The sequence below is a fragment of the Caenorhabditis elegans genome, chromosome III, assembly GCF_000002985.6.
Source record: "Caenorhabditis elegans chromosome III".
NCBI classification, from domain to species: domain Eukaryota; kingdom Metazoa; phylum Nematoda; class Chromadorea; order Rhabditida; family Rhabditidae; genus Caenorhabditis; species Caenorhabditis elegans.
Window position 1 is genome coordinate 8,494,937 of NC_003281.10, and position 25,064 is coordinate 8,520,000.

At 35.9% G+C, this 25,064-nt stretch overlaps 2 protein-coding genes and 6 non-coding genes across 13 annotated transcripts; 1 reads left to right on the top strand and 7 right to left on the bottom strand.

Annotated features, from left to right (window-relative positions):
• Window positions 1–71: 71 nt before the first annotated feature.
• Window positions 72–23,980, top strand: pac-1 (the record flags this gene model as incomplete). 6 transcript variants are annotated; one of them, NM_001306728.4, is made up of 19 exons in its annotated part: window positions 72–326; window positions 1,162–1,309; window positions 2,121–2,316; window positions 2,693–2,945; window positions 2,999–3,146; window positions 3,279–3,465; window positions 3,538–3,623; window positions 7,684–7,905; window positions 12,694–12,798; window positions 12,877–13,097; window positions 13,791–14,045; window positions 14,304–14,615; window positions 18,267–18,414; window positions 19,087–19,174; window positions 20,126–21,023; window positions 21,423–22,268; window positions 22,384–22,529; window positions 22,581–22,791; window positions 23,270–23,980. In NM_001306728.4, the coding sequence occupies 19 exons, from the start codon at window positions 174–176 to the stop codon at window positions 23,336–23,338; spliced, it is 4,692 nt and encodes a 1,563-aa protein (NP_001293657.1). The 6 variants fall into 6 exon arrangements, with proteins under 6 accessions (NP_001293657.1, NP_001129833.1, NP_498877.4 ...); NM_001136361.5 differs by having other exon boundaries at window positions 82–326; window positions 23,278–23,945; NM_066476.7 differs by having other exon boundaries at window positions 174–326; window positions 2,999–3,149; window positions 23,278–23,943.
• Window positions 4,017–4,233, bottom strand: F42H10.9. The gene has a single exon (NR_131444.1). It is a non-coding gene; the product is annotated as an Unclassified non-coding RNA F42H10.9 (non-coding RNA).
• F42H10.13 lies at window positions 6,569–6,651 on the bottom strand. Its single transcript, NR_131445.1, has one exon. It is a non-coding gene; the product is annotated as an Unclassified non-coding RNA F42H10.13 (non-coding RNA).
• Window positions 11,610–11,759, bottom strand: C04D8.3. Its single transcript, NR_052536.1, has one exon. It is a non-coding gene; the product is annotated as an Unclassified non-coding RNA C04D8.3 (non-coding RNA).
• Window positions 11,907–12,056, bottom strand: C04D8.5. The gene has a single exon (NR_052537.1). It is a non-coding gene; the product is annotated as an Unclassified non-coding RNA C04D8.5 (non-coding RNA).
• On the bottom strand, window positions 14,801–14,942 carry C04D8.4. Its single transcript, NR_052538.1, has one exon. It is a non-coding gene; the product is annotated as an Unclassified non-coding RNA C04D8.4 (non-coding RNA).
• Window positions 15,404–15,543, bottom strand: C04D8.2. The gene has a single exon (NR_052539.1). It is a non-coding gene; the product is annotated as an Unclassified non-coding RNA C04D8.2 (non-coding RNA).
• On the bottom strand, window positions 23,968–25,050 carry ZC21.8 (uncharacterized protein). Its single transcript, NM_066478.4, has 5 exons — window positions 24,917–25,050; window positions 24,486–24,582; window positions 24,326–24,441; window positions 24,106–24,198; window positions 23,968–24,062 (listed from the first exon to the last, which is right to left on the bottom strand). The coding sequence occupies exons 1-5, from the start codon at window positions 25,007–25,009 to the stop codon at window positions 24,024–24,026; spliced, it is 438 nt and encodes a 145-aa protein (NP_498879.2). The 5' UTR covers window positions 25,010–25,050; the 3' UTR covers window positions 23,968–24,023.
• Window positions 25,051–25,064: the final 14 nt, after the last annotated feature.

The window sequence follows — 25,064 nt, forward strand, 5'->3', positions numbered from 1 at the left end:
TCAAGAATATTTATTGCTTATAAAATTGTTGTTCCTCAAAACTCTATATTACTCTCTTCTAACAAAAAATACAATTTTCAGATAATAATAGTGTGCGTCAGACGGCACACGACGTCAAACACGTCAAACATAACGAACAACAGAAGAAACAAGGAAAGAAGAGTTTCGGCTCGATGGAGGAGCACCATCGACGGCTCCATGTCAAGGCGGAGCGTGCGTCGGTGATAGGAGGAGACATTGTCGACGGAGCATTCGGCAGTTGGGCTCTTCGAGCAGCACGTAGTGAGCATCAACTTAAGCAGCAGAGTAACGAAGATTTAGCTCAGGTTGGTGGAATAAATTACATTTTGTTCAAATTAAATATTTTTGTTGAGAAAAGAAATACAACAGAATTGAAATAATTATTAGCAAGGTTCGAGAAATCTAGAAAAAAAATCGAAAATTAAAAAGCGAAAATTTTCCAATTTTTTGTAGCAAATTAACAATAAAATTAAATTAAAAAAAAAATACTTTGTGCATGTTGATTTAAAAAAAATCATGCAATTTTCTTTAAAACAAAGGGAAAATGACCAAAATATTGAGCTATTTTTCGAGATATAAGAAAAAAATTTTTTCGATTTTAGTAAGAATCGAAAAAACGACATCCTTGTTTGGAATATCGTATTAAAAAGATTTACCAAAAATGCTAATAACTATTTCGAGCTCTGTTAAATTAATTCTGACAATTTTACTTTTTACAGACGTTTAGCTGACGCTACTCGTAGAATTAACTGTAAAATGTAAGAAACAGAAAATGGAAAAAAAATTCCTGATTCCATTAGCGTTCTATTCTGAAAGCTATTTAAGTAAAATTGGTAGTAGAAAAAGCAGAATGATTAACCATTTTCTCCTTTTTTCGCCATAAAGAATTGGATTCAGTGCAGTCAGAATCACGGCTTTTCTCCTCGTTTGCATCTTTCATAAAATCGGCTCCGCGCTTTCCTGCTTCTTTCCGATTACCCATTTTCTTTTATCCGATTTTATGTGCTGTACGATGAGAAAAGCCGAAATTGGTGAAAAATAAATACGGAATACGGTAGCTTGATAAATTTCAATTGTCCCGCCCCGTTCTCTAGTATTCTTTTTCTTTTCGTTGGAACAGTAAATTATTTGTAATTTCAGAATGCTCGAATCTCGGCATTGCTCGGTGAGATGCGTCCAAGAATGTCAGCGATGCCACCAAATGGACATCAACAGCAATATCAGCCACAGTTGAGAAGAAAAGCAAATACGACAAATATTGTGGATGTATCATCACAAGTTCCATCAGGTAAGGAATATTTATTACTCAGATGCAAAATTTTTCTATTTTCGCTCCAAAAAAATACGGTACACCGTCTCAAAGTTTCCGATGTTCTTGAAAGCAAGCGAGTGTGCGCCTTTGAGGAGTACTGTAGTTCCCAAGTATTTTTTGTTGCGAGATATTTTCGAATGTTTCATAAGTGTAAATCTTTAAAATTATTGAAAAATATGTCAACATATATTTTTTAAAATTCATAAAATCTTGAAGAAAAAAATCAGCAAAACATAATTTCTACACGTGTTTTTTGTCGAAGAAATTTAATTTTTTTCCTTACTAACCAAAGGTGCCATCGAATTTTTTTCAGAGCCGATCAAAAACGAACAATCGAATAAAAAATGTTTAGAAGATTAACAATAAAATTCAATTTTTAAAATCAATTTTTGTTTTTTTGTTTGTAAATAAAAAAGAACAATTTTATTTTTAATATTTTTTTTTGAAATATCGGTTTGAATTTAAAAAAAAAACTGCAATTATTCGATTTTTCTTAAAATCAGAAATCAATTTTTTCGATGATTGTGAAAAGTCGACACCCTTGCGCCCAAAGAAGAATCCTGAGATTTTCATATTTCATTCTGAGAATTTAAATTTTTTTGGCAATTAAAAAAATTGTCAAATTACCGCCCAACTACAGTAGTCCTTAAAGACTCTTTCAATCTAAATAACACGTCTGTCACTTTGTTACCGGCTGCGGTTTTTATAGAAAAATTTGAGAAATATTGCATCTGAACAAGTTATTAAAGGAAAATTGGATGTTCTAATCTTTTAATAGAATTTTCAGCACGAAATGCAATTTACGGGTCTTGGCAAGATCGTCATCGTCCAACGCGTCTGTATGGAAGTCAACTTGTTTCGTCTTCTTCAACTCTTCCCAAATATGATCAATTGTATTGCAATACAGCGTCACCATTAACTGGAAACGGATCAACCAATACAATTGCCACAACTGGAATTCGCAGAGAACCACCTGAATATGGGTATGTATTCATTCTGCCTTGTGTCGTTGTGATCCCTAAAATACAAAAAAAGAAACGTATTTTCAATCAGAAAATCACTACAAAATTGTGATTTAAGAAAGAGCGAATTCCTATTTTCTCTGTTAAAATTCTAACATTTTTTTTTTCATAAAATTTTTTTTTTTTTAATATTTTTCGGCAAGAAAAACAAAACCATTTCGATTTTCCGGAAAATCGAAAAATCGAAAATAATGATCAAAAAGTTAACAATAAATTCAAATTGGAAAACCGACATCCTTGATGTGCACCACTATTTGAAACAAACTTTTCCCACTTTTATCGCTTATTTAAAAATTATTTTTAAGCTTCTCACAAAAATTATAATTTCTACGTTTAGAAATGTTGGTCGCTCGGTGTCAACTTGGCAAGTTACAAACTCGGAACATCGTCCATCATTGCAAGCAGGATGGTTGAAAAGTTCACGTCCATTAGCTCGCGGAGCACTCTCACCGGCTGCATATTTCCGTGATTTGGAGAATAGACATGGAAGTGGAGCGAGCTCTCCGATCGTTGGAGGATTATCAGTTGTGGCGGTACCGATTACCCAGCGTCATGCTCCAACTGCTGGACTTGCACCTATTAGTGATGATGTGAGATTTCTCATATAATTTTCACGTTTTATATTTTTTTATAATTTTTTTAGATATCCACTTCCAAAGTATCATTGGATACGGAGAATCAACAATTGAATAATGAAGACTCTGATAAAATATCTGGAAGTGCTTTATCCCGTAACACGCCTAGACAAGCAAGTTTTATGGCTGCAATGCAGAGGCATCCATTGAAAGAAAGTAAGTAAAATTCTTCTCATTTAACGCGATCTTTTAGAACTTCAAAATTTAGTATGGTTTCTTTTCCATTATATTTAAAAATATTTTTTAAAGTACAATTAATTACAAGAATCTGATGATCGTTTTTTTCAGGTACGTCAATTGAAAGCAATGGTGGCGGAACAAATACTGAAGAAGATCAAACAGTCTCTGCCACGTCAAAAGAGGATCCTTCCGAGGATACAGGCCATGATGATCCAGAAGAAACGCAAGAAATAAGCGAGACACCAATAAGGAGGAGTAGAAACCGAAATGCTTCGTTGAGAAACCGACAATCTAGGTGAGACTTTGCTATATTTTTTTGCAAAAAGATGAAAAAGACAGTTCCCATCAACTATGCATTTATTTTCAGTCGCAGCTTAGGTGGACTCGATTTCGAAAAGCTGCGAATGGGAACTGCACGAGTTGGAGATTCCAATGAAGCGACTGCTGAGAATGGTTAGTTTTTATTTTCCTCAAAAAACATTTGCCCCCGTTTGCCCTCCTCGTGTGTCGCCTCTTCCGTTTCCGTTTCTGTGCCGATTCGGTTCGATGAAATGACCGACCGATCGGTGGCCAGCAGCCACTGCTGCCGGCTGTTTGTATTTCAATTTTCGCGCCTCTCCTTTCTTTTGATTTCTTATTCTCCTTTCTCACTGTCTTCGTATTTCTCATTCAGTTTGTGTAAGTGTGTATGTGGTCATTTAACATTTGACAAACTTGAGCACTGGCAACTTGTGCCCGAAATATTTGAAAATTTTTTTTAAATTGAAAACTAGCATTTATTTGTAAAATTTCAACAAAGATAACAATATTTTATTCCACTCCCGTACTTTGAAACATAGACAGAACAACATCTAAAAAGTACCGAAATTGCAATTTTCTCCGTTCTTTTGTATAGAAAACATTTGCCTTTTGCCTTTTTTTGAATACATAACCAACCGATCATCTCGATGCCGTTGCCGCCGCCAAACGAGATGGCGTTACACGACTGTTTTATGATTCATTTCCCTCTGTGTCTCTGAGTATTTTCACTTTTATATGGGTTGAGGAGCTATTGTATGCATGACATATATGAGAAACTTTACTGCCAACAAGAGAGTATTGTTGTTCTAAACAATGGATTGTTTTCTTATAGAGTTTAACTTTTGTTCTTTTTCAATTTTTAGACATATAGATCTATGGTTTTTAGTGAAAACTTTCAGGGAAACCTCTCAAGATTTTGAGAATTTCTTATCCAAATTGCAAATATAGTTTGAAATTTCTTTTCGCGACTTTTCACCTATATATCAATGATATATGCACTCTTTAGCGGCGGGTGGGCGATTCAATGTGTTGAGCACAATCACAAACAATCTTTCGGTTTTTTCTCTTGAGATGGTGAAAATAGAGAACGAGAAATGGTTTTCAAGTGACAAAATAGTTTAATCTGTCTAAAGTTGATAAGATTTTGACTATGGGAAATGGGTCAATGTATTTACGATTAATTGTGATACCGGATGTCTAACATTTGTAATAGAGCCGCTTTAATTAAAGCCTACGAAACAACTGTTTAGAAATAAAGTCCTTCGAGAATTCCTTGTTTTTCGGATCGACTCAAAAAAGATTTGTTTCACCATTGGCTTCTACCAGTCAATCAGAACTGTCGAATATAATTTTTGAAGGAATTTATCAGCGTTCCCGTATTTAAATTTCTCATTGGCATTGGAACACATAAGAGTTAATCGTCTTTTTTTCGTCCGACCACCAATGCCGCTGCCACCTTACCTTGACGGACAGTAACGACTCTTTTCCGTTCCCATATCTTTATTTCTGTGGATTCTCCATCTCTCTCTCTCTCTTCTTGCCAATCTCTACCATTTTCACATCCAAAGCGTTCCGACTTTTCGATTTCAACAGAACGCCACGTTCTTCTTTCGTTTTTCGTCTATTGTATCAAATCATACAAACACACACGGTTTTTGAGGCGGTATGTGTTGTTGAAAAAGCCGAAAAAAGAGACAAATGCAGCAGTAACACAACACAGGTGCTCCCTCACTTCTGTGTGTCTCTGTTTGTTCTTATCAGCACCTTCTCTGGCTCTCTTTCATCACCGGCCTACCTGCTTTTCATTTATTATTGATGTATGTTTTACCAGTATTCCGCACATCAATAACCTGAAAAGCTTGAAATGATGACCGCGGATTATTATCCAATACTTTTTAACTACTGTCATGAACATTTTCTGAAGAGGCGACGGAGAAGAAAAGTTGAAAAAGGTTTGTGAAAATGATTTTTAAAATCTATTTTTCGGAAGTTTTTAAAAGCTAAGAAGACGATGATAGCTCAAGACATGCGAATGAGAGCAATTTTATGCACCGATTTGTGGCTATGACGATAAAATAAAGATGCTCTGGGACACAAGAGCCGATGAGCACATCTTATAGGCACGAGAGAAGATTTTCGGAAGGACTACGAATTAGTATTTTAAAAATCTATTGCATATTGCAAATTAGTCTGTTCGAATCCTAATTTAGCTTGTTAGCTTCCTTTTATTGATTGATATATTTTTAAACCGTTTAGATATCTAAACTTAGAAAAACGCTTATTGAGAGAGAGAGAGAGAGAGAGAACATAGTTTTTCATCATCTCTGCTAATTCAATTGTGTATTAGAAAACATGACATTTGATGGGTTTAACTCTGGGAAAGATGCTTACCTCCTATGACACAACAAGTGGCAGAAAATTAGTATCTGAAGCTATCTCGTCCTCTAGGTTCCCATCATTGATGACCATATGCCAAGCTCATTTCTGCTTGCGTCTGATGATGATTTCTTCCTCTGTTCGAGTTCAATAATTTTTTGACACTTTTTAAATATATGAATTCTCATAGCTATGCATCTCCTATATATTTAATAATGTTGTGAAGATTCCATTTTTAACTGCGAACTCTAATCAACGAAACTTTCAAGGTTTATCCAATTTATCGAATCGGTGATCAAATCGTTCGGTTCTCAAAGTGAAGAGATGGTGAAGAAGGCAGAGATATTAAGATAGAAAAAGGTACTTGAAAATGAGTAAAGTTTACTCTGACTCTCTTTCATCTTTTTTTCTACCATTTCTCCATTTACTATTTTCCAAAATTTCCCATCTTCCTGGTCAACTGATAATGCTCAAATGAAAGCTTCATTCGTGATTTCCTCAGGTACACCAACTATTGTACTCCATTTCAATATTTGAAGCTTGAATTGCTATTCTAGTTGGTGTGACCTCTCTTTTTGTTTTTCTATCAAATTCCTTACAGCCAGCTCTGTCTAGTTTTCCAAAAGCTTAACTTGAAAAAAGATCATGATAATGATAAGCCTTGAGAAGAGAGATAAGAACCTGACGACGACGACGACAACAGTTGTCTTTTTTATCCAGTCGTTGTCTTTTTTGATGAGCAATGAGAGTTGAGGGAAACGCTTGCTCAACAGGAGACTTGACTCTTCGACAACAAAGTTGCCACACACTCTGGGAGATATTGAAGGAGACACCAAAACCTATCTCCACATTTTGTTTTCACTCACCAGCAATTTTTTCTCTCGTTTTTATCAAGATTGATCCTTTTCTCGTGCAATTTTGGATAGAATATATTATATTTTAGATATGTCTCACTTAGTCAATAAAATTCTAATTCTTAACGTCTCCCAAGAGGACGTAACTCGACATGCATTCCTTTTCAATCGAGATCACAATCTTGTTGTCTACCAATAGGCAACGAGGCTCACATTCTGACGTTTTATCGCTTTTAAAGTAGCTCCTGGTGACGTCACTTTTCTCCCTGCAATACAAATTCGAGATTTTTGAAAAATTTCGTTTTTGATGTATGAAAAGTTTTGTAAATCACTTGAATTCTTTGAAGTAATTATCCACACTTCTTGATTTTAACTTATAATTCCAAATCTTCGAATTTGAGAAGCATCTGGCGAGTTTAGAGTTTTGCCATTCGTTAATAATTGAATGTGACATTTTAATTTTACAATTGGAAGATGGCATCGTAAAAGAAAATAAATTATAACACTTCTCATATATTCGAATAGTTGTTCGCCTTTTCATAAAACAAGTAACTCCATTGCGTTTTTTTTGTTGAAAACTGAGTAAACACTCCGACCATCAATGATTTGATAATCAAAATTCAATTCATCTATGAATAATTCAAATAATACTTCTTTTTACACATAAAATCGAGAATACCAACGACTCTCGCTGAAAATAATCCCCACAGGTTTTGCGCCTAAACGTGTTACTGCCACAGCAGTCAACTGCTGTTGGTGTATTCGATTCAATTCTTCTGAATATTAGATAGTCTATAACAAAAATAATATTGAGTGTTTTATCACAACTAGAAGAGTTCTGATGGAAGCGATGAGACGTTTCAGTAGTATTGTATCACTTCTTATGAAACCAGGTTAGGAAAATGAATTTTCATAACCACACACTTTTTTATTAGTTTACTCACAGTTTTTGTTCCTTTCTCAGTTTTCACGTTTGAATTTAGGCACATCGTCCTCGTCTTCCCGCAAAAATTCCCGTGACGACGGATTGACGTCTTCTCCAACTACAGTAGCTGGTCCTGTGTTCACAACTTCTTCAACATCCTCTATTTCTACTTCCGGTGAAGCATCCTCTACGGCGGTGGCGGCAGCAGCAGCAGGATCAGTGGCAGCGACCACGTCGAGACAGACGTCGTCGAATTCGTCAGTAGATTCGAATCATAATGGTGGGTGGTTGAAGACCCTTGAAAGTCCTTAAGGACAATGGAAATGTATACATATTACTTAGTAGTTTTGGAATATAATTTCAAGGTATACAGGAAGTAGAACAAAGTTTTCAAAATGTTTTGCCAGAAAATTTTAGGCTTGAATTATGTTTTTAATAATCAAATTAAAGCAATTTTTATTAAAATATTAGTGTGGCAAGTTCTTCCAATTTTTTGAAATAAAATTTAGTAATTGAACATAATAAATACTTTTTATTTGAAAATACATTTTATTCCAATTGAAACAATTGAAAAAGTGCTCAAAAATTGTCTGAAAAAAAATTAAAAATTTTTTCCTGTAATTTCCAACTTTCATGCAATTTTTGAAATTTTTTTGCAATTGTTCCAACTAGAATAAAACTTATTTTCAGATGAAGTAAGGGTTTTCAGTGTTTTGCAAAACCATTCTGGAGTGCCACCCTCATTTTTAGGAAAAATCTTACTATTACGAGCTGTTTCATTTGCTATGCTTGAACTCCTCATCTCTCTTGACTCCCACACAAAACGAGCTTCATTTCTAAACCAAATTGACGTGTGAGTAAAAGGAGGACGTAGAATAAACAATGCTCTTATTCTGCCCTTATTCTGCCACTAGTTCACTCTCTCTCTCTGCTTCTCTCTCTCTGCTTCTCTCTCTCTCTCTCTCTTCATTCATTCCACTTTCCTTCATTTTGGGATCATCTCTCAACTACACCAACACAAGCCTCTTCTACAGAACATGAACCGGTTCACTTGTGTGGAATAGAGAAGCAGAATGGAGGGGAGGAGAAGAACAACTTATTCCATAATAGATGTGCGAAAAGGACAAATTGACCGACTTACTCTTTCGCTCTTTCCTCGCCACCAATATCTAAAAGAAAAGGAACTAACTGCTAATTTGCTGTAGTAGTTGGCATTCACGTTCGTACATTCTGGCTTCATAACGCTTTTTCTTTCTTCGCTATCCCGTTGTTCGAATCGGCAAAATACATAAAAATACGTATTAGATTGGTATCTACTAATCGCTAACTTACCAATACTTCTCATTCGTCAGCAGCCTTTCTGTTATTAATCGCGTCTGATTATTTTTCAGACAGGTACCGGGAGAATTGAACCCCACGACTTGAACTTCATAAATAAGGTTTTAGTATATTCCTGTCATATTTAATTCTAGAAATACGCCTCCCCACCAGCTTCCGTTCACCTCCCCTCTTCTTATCCGTTTTCGTTATTTTTCATTCTTCGGAACGATGCTAATTTTACTCATCCTGAAGTCCTCCCACTCAATAGCTGTTTGTTTGCTCTATTTCTAATGATGATTATGAAAAAAAAACGAAGCAGGAGAGTAGTCTCATTGGATCAATGTCCAAGTTGCCGCACCGCCGTTTATGACACTTCATCTCATCTTTTTTTGGTGTCAAGCCGGCCGTTTTTTGTGAGACGTACATACACTTGCACGTTATCTTTCTCTCAAAAAGATTCAATATCACATGTGAATCAATCAGAAGTTATCAATTTATTTTAACAGATGGAAGTTTTCATTGCAAATCATTCTGACACCTTCGGCACATAAATTCGTCGCAGAAGACAAAGGTGATTCGGTTCTCATTTTTGTTTTCATCTCCACAGAATGCTTATGCGACGCGGCTTCCCGCAAGGAAAGAAGACAGTGTCGTGTCGGTAAAAGGCCGAATAAGGTGATTAGCCAACACTCACCCCTACACACGCAAAGGTTAATTGCTACCCGTAGAGACCATGGTTGTGTTTCTCTTGTAATGGCGACGTCGACAATGATGATTCTCGAGAAACACTTGTCGAGAGGAAGAGAGCGGAGATTCCGTTTGGTCCGATTCGAGTGTTCGTTTCTTCTTTCTTTGATGGTAATTCTACTTCTGAAGTAGTTTTTCTGTTACCTTGCTAGTCTAATATTAAATTAGAATTTCAATTATCCCTCAAGTGACGCTTTGTTTAATAGAAAAGTTTAGGAATTTTCACTGCGTCATCACGCCCATCATACATGGATGCTCTTTGTCATTTTCTTCTTCCGCCACCACCTCCTCTGTTTTTTTTTCCAGAGAGATGGAAGGTTGTGTAAACACCATGTAATGTGCGTCACAAACCACCATCAACTCGGACAGAATCACTTTGGACCCTGTTGTTCATTCAGTAGGTTCTTCACTCTTCCCCACGTCATCTACTTACCTTTATTGCGTGACTTTTGACGCCTTCAGAATTTGAGTAGAGAGAATAAAATATGTGCTGGGGTTGAACCAAATACTCATACAATTTCAAAACTTGTCACTTGTTCTCCATTGCAACACTAGTAAAAGCAGCAACAGAAACATAACTATCAGTCATTTTGATAAGTTGGTCCTTGTGTCTGCTCATCCGCCCCATCACCCTCACGTTTTTCTTTTCTTTTGAGATATTCTTTAAAAGAAACTGTGAGCATTTTCATTTTAGTTTGTTATATCGTGGGTCTTTTTTCCAGATTTTTTTTGAATAATTATTAATACACATTTATTTTTGTAACTGAAAAATCCGAATCCTAAATGATTTGTTTGCATTCTTTAGACTACTCCCCTTTATACTTCAGAGTAATATTCTCTACTTTGAAAATGGAGGCTATCCTAAAGAAAGGTGGACAACCTCGATAATAGTCCTTTTCCTCTTCTGCTGTCAGTGTCACGCCACTTCGTGTGCTGTCCGGGACCCAGTTTTCTCAGCTTCTCAGGTGCTGCTCGTGCTCTCCTGTCGACACCCCCACCCTTCACCTCTTGCCTATTCATGACACCTTTTCATCCATGAATGAGCTTTTGACTAAAAGAAGGAAAGTGGACGTTGTCGCAACGTCTCTTCAGGGGACATTTTCTATGTGCCAGCGTGGGACATTTATCACTAAGCAATTTTAAAATTTCGACGAGAATTCTGCAAATTTTTGTTTGTCCAAGATTTATCTATAATCAGCAAGTTCGCAGATTCTACGTTGATCATTTTTTGTAACTTTGAAAAAAAATGAATTGAATATGAAATATTCGATCTCTTGCCCCTGGGACGTGTCTTCGTTTTGTCGTTGTCGAATCTGCTCCATATGCATGTTTTAAATATCGAGTTTCTTTTTCCTGTGCTTCCTCTTCCTCTTCATCCTCCCACATAAAATGACTCTTTCCCCCCATTTCTCTATTTGTATTCAGATGGCTCTTGTTTCAGACAACATAAAAAAGAAATTGCATCCCCCTCCGCACACTGGTATTCAATAGAAATCATTTTTGTGTGGTTCTATATTCTAGCGTTTAGGTTTTTTTCAGGCAGGCTACTGTAGAAAATAAATTTCAAGAATTTACTGTAGGTCTAAAAATTCATATTAGCTGTATTTCTTCCGAATGACACAGACTTTTGAGAGAGATGTAAGGTTTCAAAATTACTTTGAAACTTTTTTATTCTAACTTCAAGTTGACGATACTCTAAAGTGCGATGCGTTCATTCACGACACATATTTCAATTAGATTAATTGTTGTTTTCTGTGACGAGAAGCTTTTCATTGTTTTTCTCATTCAACCTAAAATCACATAATTTGCGGAAGAGCAGGTGTTCCCCACCTTTGTGTCATGCACAAACATAAAACACACACTTTTAAAAGAAAAACGAGGAGGTATTTCACCATAGAAGGGAGAGGTTACTATGTGTATGCAGCAGTCTCTGTGTGTGTTTACCGTCTTCTAACCTTCCTCACCTTCCTCACCTGTCTCTTAATGTCTAATGTGTCTCCATGATTGGCGCACTGTCTCTCAATTGGTCCATATCTCGGTCACTGAGAGCCCCAGCAAGTCTAAACTGGTCAAGCAATCAATCTTATTTTTCTGAACAAGTTTATGATTAGAGTTAGAAGTTAACAAAACTATTCGACTTCCTTTTTTTATTTTGCCAACTTCTTCAAGAACTTTATATTTACAAAATATTTCTAATAAGATTATTTCTTTCAATTTTATTTGACTTATCCTGGGTTCCTAAACCCATCAATCATGCCGCCTTCTCTCAGAACGCTACTCGGACGAAAATTCTTTCTTTTAGTTAATTGAATGAATTTGCATAAATTAACATTTCCCTCCAGCTTATTGCTTATATTCCCTTAGATTTAGGATATATATCGTGTGAATTCTTATATATTTTTAGGCTTTTACTATAAAATTTTTAGTATTGATTCGTATTTTTTTACACGTCAAAAATACGGTGGTACCCGATCTCGAAATGAAATAATTTTAATAAATTTAAAAATGTATGCGCCTATAAATAGTACTGTTATCTCAGACTCTGTGGCATTTTTTAAATCAATTTTTCATATTTATTTTATGAAAATTTATTCATTTATCAAAAAAAAACGCGAAAAAAAACTATCAATGAAAATTCCAGAGTTTGAAGCTACAGTACTCTTTAAAGACGCACCTTTTCAAATTTAACAAAAAATTTGTCGTGTTGAGACCGGGCGCAAAATTTAATGATTCAAGATATTCATCGAAATATCTTGTATATCTTTGCTAGCACATTTTTATTTTCTGGCGAAGTTTTATGGAAAAAAACTCCAAATTTAGAAAAAATAAAATGAAAAAGCATTCTTCCTATTTAATTGATTTTCTAGTTGGTTCACTGACCAAACTGGCATTTTATCCTTTCATTTTATGTGTTACTCTATTGTAATCAGAGAGAACACACCCATGTTTTCTTTCTAATCTAATAATAATGATTATTCCAAATAAAACAATTAATTTCCAGAAGCAATGAAGATGATACGTCGCGCCAGACCCAAATCATACGTACTGGCGACGTCGGCATCAATGAACGAAGATGTTCTTTCTTCCTCAATTATAGCAAATGAACGTGAGTTTCTTTCTTTTGTTGACTTTTCAGTGACATTTATGACCACTACCAATAAATCATTCATCTCAATTATTTCAGAATCGTCTTCCATTTCACACGACACTACCACATCGGGTCGCGAGTTGCCATCCTCATTGATGGGATCCACTATTTCCATGGAAATGAGAAGTGGCGGAGCATCCTCAGCAACAACAACTACTACTTCAAATTCAGGACAACAAACGTCTAGAAGTCTGAATGCTCCACATCCACCGGCAACTCATCGCCTTCAACGATTTATTGCGTTGTTCAATTCAAGTGTGAGTTTTTAGAAAATTTTCAAAAACTGGTTATTCAATTTTTTTGAAAGTAAATTTTTTTTTATGTTGAAAAACATATTTTTCTTCTAACAAAAAGAGAAAATAAATCAAAGTTTCAAGATATTTTTCAAAAATCGAAAAATTGTTCGAAATATCAGAAAGTCGAAAAAGGGGAATAACGTTTTTTACTTTAAAAAAATTTAAATTAAAAAAAAAACTTAAAAACATTTTTTTTTTAAATTTCAAAAATATTTTCAAAAAAAGTTAATTTTAAAATTTTAATTTTAAAAAAAGTTTAAAAAATTAATGCAATCTTTTTTCTACAGTTTTTCAGCATTTTTTCAATTTTTCCAGCCGATTTGTCAAAAAATTGGAAAACGAAATTTTTCAATTTTCCGGAAAAAAATTGTGTAGAAAATTAACAATAAAATTCATTTTTTGAATAAAATAAAAGATATTTTCAGAATTTTTTTTTTATATTCTATCACTATATTTTATTCAATATTTGGAGAAATCGTCATACCAACTGAAACATAATTTTTGAAAAACTTTTTATTAAGAACATTTTTTGTCGAAACCGGGCGCAAAAACATTGTTTTTTGGTCCCAAAAAAAAAAACCAAAAAATCCAGTTTTTAAAAAATACCAAAAAAAACGACAACCCTGGTTGAAATATATCAAAAATGAATTACAGAAAACATCCGATGGTTCCGGTGAGCACAAGAAATCGAGAATGAAGCGATCACGAACATCACTTCCAGCGAGTCGATTCGCACTTCCCGGTACAATTCTTCAACGAGACGGAGTCGCTCGTCAGACATGGGTTAAGCATCAGGAAATTGCACTCGGAAAATCAGGAAAACGAAATAATTGGGAAGATCGATGGGCGGTTTTGTGCAGGCGAAGCCTATATCTTTGTGTCGAATCACCTGCTTATACAACAGAAAAAGTGAGTTTTTAATTAAAAATTCTTTAATAATTTAATTATCAATATTTTTCATTAAAGTTTTCCAAAATATTTATTGCCTAGAAAGTCGCAATTGAATTCGAATAAAAATGTATTTTTAGGAATTTCTGAAAGAGTCAGGAAAATTAAGAAAAACAACGTTGTGTTAGAAAAAAATATTTACTAATCTGTGATAGTATTTTATAATAAAACCCCCTTTTCTCAATAACAGTTCCCCAATTGAAAACAAAAACATTTCAGACAATCGAGCTCGGTAGTCACACTCGAGTAGATGTATGTAATGCAATCGTCGATATCGCATATGACTGGCTATCATCGTCTTTTTCGAAGCAACGCCATGTCGTTCGAATTGTCACACAAAACAGAAGTGAGCATCTGATCGAATTGAATACCGAATCAGAAATGCTTTCGTGGATCTCGGTACTCCAGTCGAGCTCAGAAGATGGAATAGCAACTGGAAGCAGTGTTGATGAGAATGAATTGTCTACAACTGGCAGGCATAACAACAATGCCGTTTCTAACAGTTCGGCGTTACTTCACAATTCACAATCGGTATGTTTTTAATTCAAAAGTGGGAAAAATTAAAGTAAAAATTTAAAAAGTCTAGTAAAAGTATTCCAAAAATTTTTCATCCACTTTTTACACGATTAATTTGGCAAAATAGTTCTGATTATGAATCTTTATCCAGTTTTCCAAAATTGTTGTGCAAAAAAGTACTGAAAAATAGCAAAGCTTTTTTCTTTTTTCATCCTTCTTTCCTCGCCATAGAAAGTTTTGGCCACAGAGCACATACACGCGAAGTGAGCCGGAAAGAGACGCTCGCCTGCTCAACTGACACAGAGAGAGAGCAAAGCCTGAAAGCGTCTGATTCGGAGAGGGCTCGCCGAGTTGTGTGTGTATGTGGCATTGGGCAGTAGTAGAAGAGGAAGAGATAGTGTGGGGTGGTATATGAAAACGGATTAAGTTAGTCGTCGTCGGAGGCATCAGCATCTAAAGAGGAGCCTCATAGAGCAGCTCTATTTCTCTTATTCGGCCAACTTTCTACCACGAGAAGCATCTTCGTCGACGTCTTCTTCCTTGGCGGTAGTAAGAAAATGCAGACGCAGACATCGTGCGTGTGTGTGTGTTTCTTTTTAATTAATTCGCGCTGAAAGAAGCAAAGGATGAGAGAGAGAGAGAAAGAGATGTGCTCTTCTTCGTTTTTCTGTTTTCTTTTCAAAGACAACGATGTCTTCTTCAGCTTTTCCTTCTCAGACCTCCTCGTCATCAAGACCTTCATTCAGACTATCTTTCTCCGCGCGGAAGAGCTTTCTGGAATCTGTTGAAGCCACTGTGAACCAAAAGATTGTTTGTCAGCTGCGTCGTCGTGTTGTTGGCAGTTGTAGAGATGGAGAAGGAAAAAGAGGAAAAAGCGAAGAAATCTCATTTCCTTGCTTTTTCCCCCTTCTTCATGCTCATCTTCTACTTCGTTCACTTCTCGTTTTTTTCTTGGTTTGGTTCCACTCAGTTATTCATCATGACGTTTTTTCCTGTCATGGGTACAGCGGCATAACTCGAGTTAAGATCTACGAGATAAAATAATCCCATAGACCAAATCTTAGCGCCAGCTTGTGTGTGCCCCGTGTTTTCTCTTCATTCTTTATTTTCTTCTTGACTTGATTTGCGACAACAGACGGCAAGTATCAATTTACAAGCAATGCGGACACTAGAAGAAGAGGAATGGATGATGAATGAATGAATTTCTTTCCGCCACACTTATTTCATTCTACCACCACCACTAATGCTCTTTCTAACTTTCCTGTTCTCGTTTTCTATTTTCTCCAATTTTATTGAAATCAGCTGCTTAACGTTTTGGATTTTTGAAGAAAATTCTTTGAAAAAATTTCTGTCCGAGCCTCTCACAGTAATTCAGTCTAATTTTAACGAGATTATCCTCTCTCCTCGAATGCTGCACTTATTTCACGACAACCTTTGCAATCGTACCCTCTTCAAAAATTCTAAGAATAAATCCCGATTTGGCGCGAATCTCGGATTACTGTAGAATATCCAGGTCACATGCATAGAGTTTCAAATAGCCAAGCAATGTGATCTCAAATATGCAATGGCTCATCAACATCTATAGTAGTTAACAAGCAGCTAGAGAGAGAGAGAGATGCATCACAAAGTCGAGAGGATTTATGAAGAAAGAGAGAGAGAAGAAAAAAGAAGGAAAAGTCAAGATCTCAGGTTACTCGTTTCTCTTTTCACTACACATTTTCGGAATAATTGGACTGTTTTCCTTTCTGTTTTTTTCTCGTTCTCATTTTTCTTTTTTCATGCCTATTAGTCAGTGAAGAGTGAAGCCCGTAGAAAAGAGGACCCGGCGATGGCCTGCGGTTATTTGTTCCATACTGCCCCTCTTCTACATCGTCTTTGCAGTCGCCCCGAGCCCCTCTTGTTTCTATCTTTTGCTGCTCCTTTTTTGGCAACTGTTTTCTTTTTCTCTTTCCTTGCTTTTTCTCTTTCTCTCATTTTTGGCTCTGAGCATTGAGAGGAGCAAACGAGGAGAGCTCGAAACAGAATGATGACAGCCTCTTCTTCTTCCTTTGGCTCATACATTCTTTTTAGCTCAACACCATCCACCGCCCAGAAAGCCTTTAGCCCAAATACATAGAAGCAATGCCGAATTCCATGGAAGCTCTACACTGAATTGGGATTCGATGGAATAATTAGAATAATCTCGACCACTACTACTGCATAGATTTGCAGGAAGAAAAGAAAGCAAAAAACAATGGATAGGATAGGATGAAGATCCCCACTTCTTTTTCATCCCTATCCCCCCATTTTTTTTCTTGGTCAGCAGCAGCATCTTCTTCTTCGTCTCCTCCGTCGTCGCTGTCGTCGTTGTCGTTTATCCGGCTCTAATTCTGTTTACATGTAGGCGGACGGAGTAAAGAAAAAGAAGACGAAGAAGGAGGCAATTCGTTTTCTTTTTTCCGTCTCGTCTCGCGTCCACTTTCCTTGGCCTCTCGCCAGTTTCCGATTCTCACTTTTTTCTTGAAATCTAGGTGCCAAACTTCCAAGAAGTAATTATTTCGGCAACCATGACGGGTTTATTGGAATTCAAAATAAACGAAAATGTTGTACATTCTTTTTTTTGTTTTCTCAATCTACAAATGGTTGCCTTTGACATATTTTAAGCGTGGCAGGTGCATGTGAATGATAAAACAGTACTGATAAAATTTTAAATTCAATTTCAAAAATTCTCAGTGAAAATTGGATTTTTTTTCTCATAAATCTTTCGCGAGATGAGTTTTTCCTCGTTTTTCAACAAAACCAATCCGTCCTAATCTACCCTTCCTCTTCCTTTTCATCATTCTCATCTCTATTCCACATCTTCATCATCATCTCTTCCCCATTAGTAAAAGTGCCTAGTGCCTAGTGCACGGCGGCGTGTGCGCGGTGACTGCGGTGTGACGACCCCACCAATAAGTGAGCACTGAAGCGTGACCAAGGTAACATACTCTCTCTGCCCCTCCGTTTCCCCTTTTCCCTTCCCAAAAGCTTCCTCACCTTTTCGAACATTGTTGTCGTGACAACCGGTTCGGAAGATCATGTGCCAAGTTCTGAAGCTCCATATTTTGAAATTTTCAATGTAGAACTTTGAAGTCGCAGTCAATCAATTCGGCGAAAAATTTAAAATTGTGGCTAATTAGATTTGTTAGACAACTATTCGGCAACTATTATCGTTTCTGTCTTCTCATTCAGAAAAAAGAAGATTCTGATCCAAGTTGGCCTCTGATTTGTTTCTTCACTTCTACTATTACTACTGAGAGTTTTTCGAACATGAGCAAACAAGAACCAAAATTTTTGTCTATTTCACCATTCCATACAGGCGTCGCCCAGGAGCTCCCGCACAAAAAGGGAGTGAGGAAGAGAGAAAACGAGAAAAGGATAATAATAGGCATTGTGGGGTAACGGAAGCACACATACATACACCTTTTCTTCTCTCTATTTTCCACTCTTTTTTTGCATCGCTCCTCTTCCGTCCTTCCACACTTTTCACTTCAATCGCTCTTCGCTCCGTGTATTCTCATTTTCAAGGACACCTATTTCTTTTTGTTCGACGGTGTTGTTGAAATTATTCCATAATAGTTATAATAATAATAATACATTGAACCCATCTCCATCAATCCGACCACTCAAATTTACGGTTAATTATAGATCGCATCGTTGGCTTCGTCGTCATGCTCGACAGCTACGACATCTGAATTTCTGAATTCACAGCATACACTACAACAACAACAGCAACAACAAACCAATCAAAAACATCAGCAAACAGTCAATGAATTAAGCGCTGGAATTGTTTCACGTATGTTTCTTTTTTACCCTTTTTTGGTTGTTTTTTTTGGAAAATTAAATAGTTCAGATTTTTGAGTTTTCCATTCTCCGGAAAAATTCCTTAAATTTTGGGCGTTTTCTTCTTTTTTTTGAAATAAATTATGTTTTTTTTCTTATCAAAAAATAACCGAAATTTGATATAATTTTGAAATAGCTTGTTAATTTTCTAAACATTTTTTATTTATTTTTGATTTTCCGACAGTTTCAAAAATTTCCAAAAAAAATCTAAATATTCTAAAATCTAAAATTTCGCACACTTCTCTTTGTTGCAGTTGCTGGAGTATGGTTTTTTTTTTAATCCTATATTGCATTAATTAATTGATTTAGGTACAATATACCAAAATTGAGGGCCTTAAAAATTGCCAAAATCAACTAATATAAATGACCAAGATGTGAAATAAAAGTTATTAATTCAAAAAAATTACTCCTGCAGCTACGAGTAGAACTAATGTGCGAAACTTCAGATTTCAGCCAAATTTGGTTTTTTTTTGTCGAAATTTTGAACCGCCATAAAAGTTGAAGGAACATTTTTTTAAGTAGTCTTATTAGGAAATTCGGCATTTTGGGACCATTTTGAGTATATATAAGGATATTATAAAAGGATTAAAATCCAAATATCATATTAAAAATGCCAATTTTCCAGATCTGCCGACGTCGAAGAGTTTTGGAGGGCTGTCCACGACTGCTTCGTCGACGACAGAAAACGCCAAGAATCGTCTGATTATGCATCGGTGAGTTAAGATTTTTTGAACAAAGTTTTTCAAAAAAAGAAAAAAAAACAAATTAAGATTACGAGTTTTAACAAAATTTTCATTGTATTTTCTGCAAGTTTCCACCCAAAAATTTCACGGTTGAACAAACTTTTGGAGAAGACACACAAAAAACAGATGCTGTTGGGTTGAATAGGTTATTATTTTTCGGAACTTCCACATTTTCCAACTTATTTTTCGACTTTTCCATTTTCTATTCATTTCAAGTTTCTGCTTTACTCGAACAAAATAGTTTTCAAAATTTTCAATTTTTTCGGTTTCTGAAATTCATTTTCCAAAAAACTAAAAATATCCAGTGAAATTAAAACGGAAGCACTAATGGAAATTTTTTTTTATATTTCCATTAAATAAATGTAATTAAAACTTACCATAATTTCTTCATATTTCCGAAAATGTCCAAATTATAACGCTTCTGTAAAACCTTATTGTTCTGTTAATCCGCCTTTTGTTAACCTCCACGAATCATGACGCTCACTGAGCAATGAAGCTTTAGCAGGTGCTCAAACTTGACAGAAAGAGAGAGAGAAAGAGAGAGAGAGAGAGAGAGAGAGAGAGAGAGAGAGAGAGAGAGAGATAGAGAGAGAAAGTGCCATCCATCTCTCTTCTTTTCCATTTCCGATTTTTCTATACCTCTTTATATGCACTGACACCTCATCGGACTGGAAACATTATAAATCCTTTTTAAAATTTTATTTTTAAATAATTAAAGTAGCGAAATCTGGAAAATATTTTTAAATGGCTCCAAATTTTTCCCTATTCAAAATATATATGTGAAAAAGTTTCATTAAAAAATTCCCCGAAATTTAATTTGAAATTTGAATATTCCCAGATTTTGCTACTCCAATGTTAAAAAATAATTTTTAAAATAATTTAGTTTAAAAAAATCGTCATTCTCATTTTTACTTTTTTCAGATATATCGCGAAAAACTCCCAACTACAGTCCCCAACGGCTAATAAGAAAATGGAAACAGATCCGTCTACAGTACCTTCTTCAAGCCAAACAATGGCAACAACTTCATCATCATTCCATCATCACTCATCACAAGCTGGTCCAAGTCGAGATATTGAGAATGGGGAAGCTCCGACGGCAACAGCAACAACGCCCAAATCAGGAAGGAAATGGAAAAAATCGAAAGCGGCGAAGCAAGGAAGTGGTGGAGGAAGTAGTGGAAGTTCATCTGGAAGTCAGCAACAGGGAGCCGCTGGTGCTCCACAGCCTGTTCTTGGTGTTCGAATAGCAGATTGTCCGACGGGAAGTTGTGAAGATCATGTTCCAATGATTGTTCAAGCATGTGTATGTGTCATTGAAACATATGGAATGGATACAGTGGGTATTTATCGTATTCCGGGTAATACTGCAGCAGTCAACGCACTCAAAGAATCATTATCTAATCGAGGATTCGATAGTGTAGATTTATCAAAAGTTGAATCACTAGATCCACGTTGGAGAGATGTTAATGTTGTTTCATCGCTTTTAAAAATGTTCCTACGGAAATTACCTGAACCGCTGCTTACTGATAAGCTTTACCCATTTTTCATCGATGCGAATCGTATTTCAACACATCACAATCGTCTTCATAAACTGAGAAACTTGCTTCGAAAGCTTCCACGTCCTCATTACGATACTCTTCGATTCTTGATTGTGCATCTTTCTGAAATCACCAAGCACAGCGATGTCAATAAAATGGAATGTCGAAACTTGGCACTGATGTTTGGACCTTCAATCGTCAGACCGTCAGATGATAATATGGCAACAATGGTTACACATATGAGTGATCAGTGTAAAATCATTGAAACTTTGATTCATTACGTAAGTTTTTAGCTTCTAATATTTTTTAATTAATTAATTTGTTTTAAATCTAAAAAAATAAATTTAACGATTTTTGTTCGATAAAATTTTTAAAAAATTGTTAGGAATAATCGGCAAAACCAGAAATTCTAAGGTTTTCAATTTTTTATCGTCGATTTCAAACACTATTCGTCTTTTGTTTAATTTTTATGTTAGGGTTTTGCCTCTAATACCTAACGAGGCCCGACGTTTGGGGCTGAGCGTTTTAATTTGGCGTATCCGCAGGTTTTTTCGTTGCAAAAAATGTATGCTTTAAAATTTATTTTCAACGATTTCGGTTTAAAGGATTAAAAAATACCAAAAATTTAGCTTACATATAAAAAATCTGGAGGCACACCAAAAAAGTGTGTTTTTTTTCAGAATCTATGGATGTTCGATGAAAGCTCGACAACAGAAGACGCTGTACCCGAACAACATCCTGCAGATGGGCAAAATCCACTGGAACCAGGTGGTTATGGTGTAGGAGTACCAACAGGAGTATCTGCTGCATCGTTCAATGATATGCATAATTTAATACGTAAAGCCAATGAAGATCAGGCAGCAGCAATGATGAATGAGGGTAAAGGACAAAAAATCAAAAATATGCTCCGAAGGAATTCACGACGGGACAAATCGAAATCGAAGTTAAAGATTGAATCGACTGCTCCAGCAGCTGTAAATCCACGTGGATGGACACAACCAACACCTTCCAATACATCAGCTGCCAGTGTCGAGAGTGCATTTTGTGGAAACTATCAAGAAAGAGATATTGATGCTGAAATCGAATCTAGACAGACTGTATCACCACAAATGACGTCTGGTTCAGCTGATGGAGCATCTTCAACTCGATTGGATCAGAGTCCTTCACTCGAAAGCTCTCTTGGAAGCCTTCCAGATACATCTAGAACTGAGCCTATTCTTGGATCATCCGGATATGATGACGATGAAGCCAAAGAAGCTGCACGACGGAAACGACAAGAGGAAATGTACTCAGCTCGACGAATCTTCATTGCCGGTGCAGCTGGAGCCGCGGCAGCAGCAACCACGACCGCTGATGCTGAGAAAGCTGCAATTGATGCACTTGCTAATCATTCACAACATCTACATTTGGCAAGTAGTCCTGCTTTTGAAGTGCTCAGCGAGGAGACGAGAGAAAAAATCCGAAGAATGCAGAAAAAGCAAAGTTGGCACGACACAAAAGAGCTGAGAAGTGGCGAATTATTGAAAGTGAGTAAAGTATTGAAATTGAATTTTTTTCACCAAGTGTCGTTACAAAAGTTTGACGAGATTTCGAATTTCGTATACATTCACTTGAATTTTTTGTAGAAAAATGAAATTTCAGACATATTCTCCAACCAAAGATCTCACCGATGCTCTGTCATGTACTTCTGATTATTCGACGACAAGTTCTGCTCCACTTAGTACAAATCCACCATTGGCTGTTGCTTGTGCTGATCAACCTAACTCAAGCTCCGACTATGCTTCTAGGTAAGTTCTTTTGAATGATATATCAGTTAAATAAGATAGAATTATTTGCAGTGATCCCTCACCTTGTGCCAGAAATCCATCCACCTCTCCTGCTTCCCGTCCCTCGAATCTTGCAATTTCTCCAGCTCAACTCCATGCCACTTCATCATCCGGACAGTCACATCAACCAATGAGCAGAAGTCAAAAGATTCGATTAAGAACTAAACTCGGTTCCCGTGATCCTGCCAGACGACACACGTTAAGCGATGTTGATACTTTGAAGGTAATCCCAGAAATATTGAAATAAAAGTGTTAAAGACGAAGGAAGTACCGAAATCTGGAAAATATTTTCCCTCTGATTCCGAATATCTGTGAAAAAATCAAAAAACATTCCGTGATTTTGTTTTCGGATTTTCGTCAGAATTTTTTTTTAATTTTGCGAGTTTTATGATAATAAAATGTTCAATTGACCAGAAATTTGTTTCTTCCAAAACCGACGAAAATGAAGAAAACTCGTTGAAAAACCAAAGTCGCCATGAAATAAAAAATTTAAAAAATCATGTAAATCGACACATGGCGTCATCGGCGCGAAAATTCAATTTCGAGCCGAAAAAAAATCTTGGGGTTTTAACATCATTATTCGGAATCAATAAGTGAAGAGTTAGAGTTGTCTCACTATTTTAAAACCTTTAAAAATTTATAATTAATTAGGTGATTCCAAATTTTTCGTTCATCGGAAAACACAAATCATCGTTCATAAGTTTTCCAGGAAGGCCGCCTTGACAAGCTTGCGCGCTGGTTCGGAATCAGGAAATCTAGCCCAGACGTGAGCCGTGATGAGGTGTCAGACGATGAAAAGAACCATCAAGAAGCGCCTCCTCTACCTGCTGCAGCACCACCAGTTATTGTTCGAACTTCACCAAACGAGTTGACACCGGTGTCTGGCGATGAACTGCTTTAATCGTTTTTCTCTTGATTCTTTCCTTCCCCACCTTAAAACATGTCTCTTCATCTTTCTCTCACACACTTATGATCTACGGGTTCCCATCATCCCCCAATTATATTCACAAAACTTTTCAGAGCTGTCTCTGAAAGTCACCACCTCTTACGAACTTGTGATTTCTTCGGTTTCTTTGAAATTTAAAGAATTCCCCTTTTTTTGTTTCTAGTGAGATCTCCTTCAGAAAAATCTTAAACATATATTTTTCTATTATTGTTAATCCTTTCCATTTCCATGTTCAACCCCTTTTCCTTCATTTTCTTCAGAATATCATCCTTTCGTACCTCCGGTATGGGTTTCTTCTCCTCATTTCTCCATTCATTTCGCATACATATTTCTTTCTTTAACTCTTTTTTCCTTTTTTTCATGTACTTTATATTTCTTTTTTTCTAAATCATACCAACTTCAACTCTTCACGAAAAAAACTTTGACTTTAACAGATGTGTTAACAAAACAAAACAAAGCGTCAAAATTTATAATCTAGAAGAACAGGTTAATTTGTAGCTCAGTGGAGATCAGGTTGTGGTCTTGGTTGTCGACATGGCGGTACTCATCTAAAAGTAATTTTTAGTTTTTAATTTGGAGAATTGAATTTACATAACAGGATTTTCCAGTCTGCTTTTCGTTTGGCGCAAAATATGAAGCTTCACGATCCATTTTTGAGTTCGAAGATGTTTTTGACAGAGTATCCTGAAGATATGTTGAGATTTAATCGCAAGTTGAAAACATTTCGGAAAAAATACGGTACAGTACCACTAAATCCTTGTTTTCAAATAGTTCAGCTTCAAAGGAGCACCCCCTACAGTAACCCACTAACCTTCTTCGGCAATCTTGCCTTTGTCGGAATCTTTGCGAGTGGATTCTCTTCGTCATCATCAAACTCATCCCGCTTTTGCTCCGTGTTTTTGATATTCAAATTGAATTTGACATCATCTGAATATTTTTGAATTTGAATAATCGTGAAACTTCAAACAAACCTTGAGTAGTGTTAGATCTTTTGGCATTCAGATTTGTCCCATTATTGCCACCGCTGCTTTTCGCTGTATTCGTTCCTTTTCCAGATTTTGCCTTTGTCTGAAAATATTTCAAAATTTACCTTTTTTTTTAACCAAAAAGGTCCAATATAAGCAGTTAAAATTGAGTGGATGGAAGCAAGACTAAAGAGAAAATACATTAATTATGAAAGTATTTTCATATATAATTTAAGTTTCTCAACAACCTTTTTTTGGCTTATCATATAATCAAATGCTCCCAAGGTCCCTGCGCGGGAGCTTTTTTAATGACAAGCTTCCCGCAATTATCTGAAAATAGAACTCAAACCGTCCACGCAACGTTTTTAATTTCAAATACCTAGATATTCAAAATATGCAATGCTAAACCTGCAATGCTGAAATTAAGTAAAACTCACACAAATTACCAAAGCCATGCAAAGTCCACTACAAAAAATGATGATGAATTGAAGATACTTGAGTAACATTATTGATTTCAAGATAGCTTCCATTTGGACAGGTGTTTCTTGACTTTTGTAAAAATTGAAATGATTCAAATATGAATTA